General features: G+C 33.1%; 1 protein-coding gene across 1 annotated transcript in view; it reads left to right on the top strand.

Annotated features, from left to right (window-relative positions):
* Positions 1 to 1,806, top strand: part of WRN (Werner syndrome, RecQ helicase-like) — a 142,863-nt gene that overhangs the window by 52,680 nt on the left and 88,377 nt on the right. Inside the window, 2 exon segments of the mRNA XM_012648552.1 lie at positions 268 to 455; positions 1,748 to 1,782. Of these exon segments, the coding sequence (XP_012504006.1) occupies positions 268 to 455; positions 1,748 to 1,782 (223 nt within the window).

Here is a 1,806-nt window from a genome sequence, read left to right as displayed (position 1 = left end):
AATAAGACAAGGTAAATTGCATTTGGGAACCCAGTGGATTTAGTATTTTATTTAAGTGATTTCTGATTTTTAAAAAGTAAATGTTTGTATTCATAAGGCTGAGAAATTTATAAGTAGGAGGTTCTTTTTTTTTTTTAAATAATTTTAAAGTTGCATTTTTGACACTGTGCCTCCTGTAGTTGTCTTGGCAGTCTCTTTGTAAGAAAGTAGTGGAAATGTTGGGAATTAACGAGCTCTTTTTTAAAAAATCAATTTTTCTTCATTCAGGTTCCAGTTGTTGCACTCACTGCGACTGCAAGTTCTTCAATCCAGAAAGACATTGCACGTTGCTTACATCTGAGGGATACTCAGTTTACCTGTACTGGCTTTGATCGACCAAACCTGTATTTAGAAGTTGCAAAAAAAACAGGGAATATCCTTCAGGATCTGAAACAATTTCTTGTCAAAAAGACGAGGTAAGGATTTAATGGCTGATGAATTTTGGTAATGATTTCCTTCTTTTTAAAAATTTTATTTACTATTCTAATGCATGTGTAACATATTCAAATTCTACCTAGCTTTGGTTCAAGTCAAATGTGGTGGTGTTATGATTAATTCAGTGACTGAGGAAAAAGTCTATTTTTGAAGGCAGAAACTAATTATTCTAATGTTGTAATACTCCAAAGCAACTTCTGCAAGTGGTATATTATGCCTTATTTTTAATCTGTAATTCACAAATCATAACTCCTGTTGCTTGAACGGGACATACGCTCTTAATAATTGACAAATAAACGTAAAATAAGTCTTTCATATGAATTCTGTCTAGTTCACTATTACATGACTAACTTCAATCTTAGGAAATTTAGACAAGGTCATCCTATAAATATGTCAGAGTCTATATTATGTTCCAAGGACTATCCTAAGTGTTTTATATAAGTGATCTAGTTTAATCCTCATAACTGCACAGTAAACCACATATTATTTTCATTTTACTGATGAAGAAACTGTCACTAGTACTTTTCTATTTGTTTTGTTTAAAGGCATTTTATATGTATGGTAAGAAACTTTCCTAAGCCTTCCTCCTTTGATCTGTCTGCTCAGTGAAAAGCTTATAATTTTTGTTTTATGAAATACATTTTTTAGTGAGAATACATTAAAATAATGTTTCTCCTGTCAATACAAACACAAAACAAATCCAAGCAAATAGAATTTAAAGAGCATCGTTAGTGTTTTCTTCTTCCAGAAAGGGATAAAGAGAAGATCTATCGATCCTAGGTTAAGGAAATCCTGTAGTTATTCTTGAGGATCTTAAGGAATAATTTAAATGTAGAATTTGCTACCAGCTTAGTTGTGCTATATTGAGAATAAAACAAGAATGTAAAGAATATATTCTGAGTGTTCTGGCCACTCTTGTGGTCTCTCTGAAGTGAGTACTTATTGTGTTTCACTTCCCTTTCATCCAAAAGGGAAAAAATTCACTTCAAGAAGACTGTTTCAGAAAGGAGAGGGCTGTTATAAGGAGAAAGTGCCGTAGAGAGTGAGGGTAATACGGACTAAAATGCATGAGAGATACGGAGTAATGGTTAGACTTTGGAGACAGGACAGTTTGCCATTTTTGTTTTGTGACATTGTGTTCTCCTATTTTTCTGACACTATTGTCCTCTTACATCTTACGCAAATATTTTCTTCTCACTATTTTTCATCTTAACTCTTCTAATTGAGGTCTTTGATGCTTTTTAGCCCAGATTGTTATAATCTCTCCTAACAGATCTCCCTCCTCATCAGTGTTCCTTCGTGTATTCTGTACGCAGTTTACAGTTTATCGTC

The sequence above is a fragment of the Propithecus coquereli genome, unplaced genomic scaffold (genome assembly GCF_000956105.1).
Source record: "Propithecus coquereli isolate 6110/MARCELLA unplaced genomic scaffold, Pcoq_1.0 Scaffold29, whole genome shotgun sequence".
Classification (NCBI taxonomy): Eukaryota; Metazoa; Chordata; class Mammalia; order Primates; family Indriidae; genus Propithecus; species Propithecus coquereli.
Note: the sequence above shows the minus strand (reverse complement) of the source record. Positions and strands in the feature narration are given on the sequence as shown.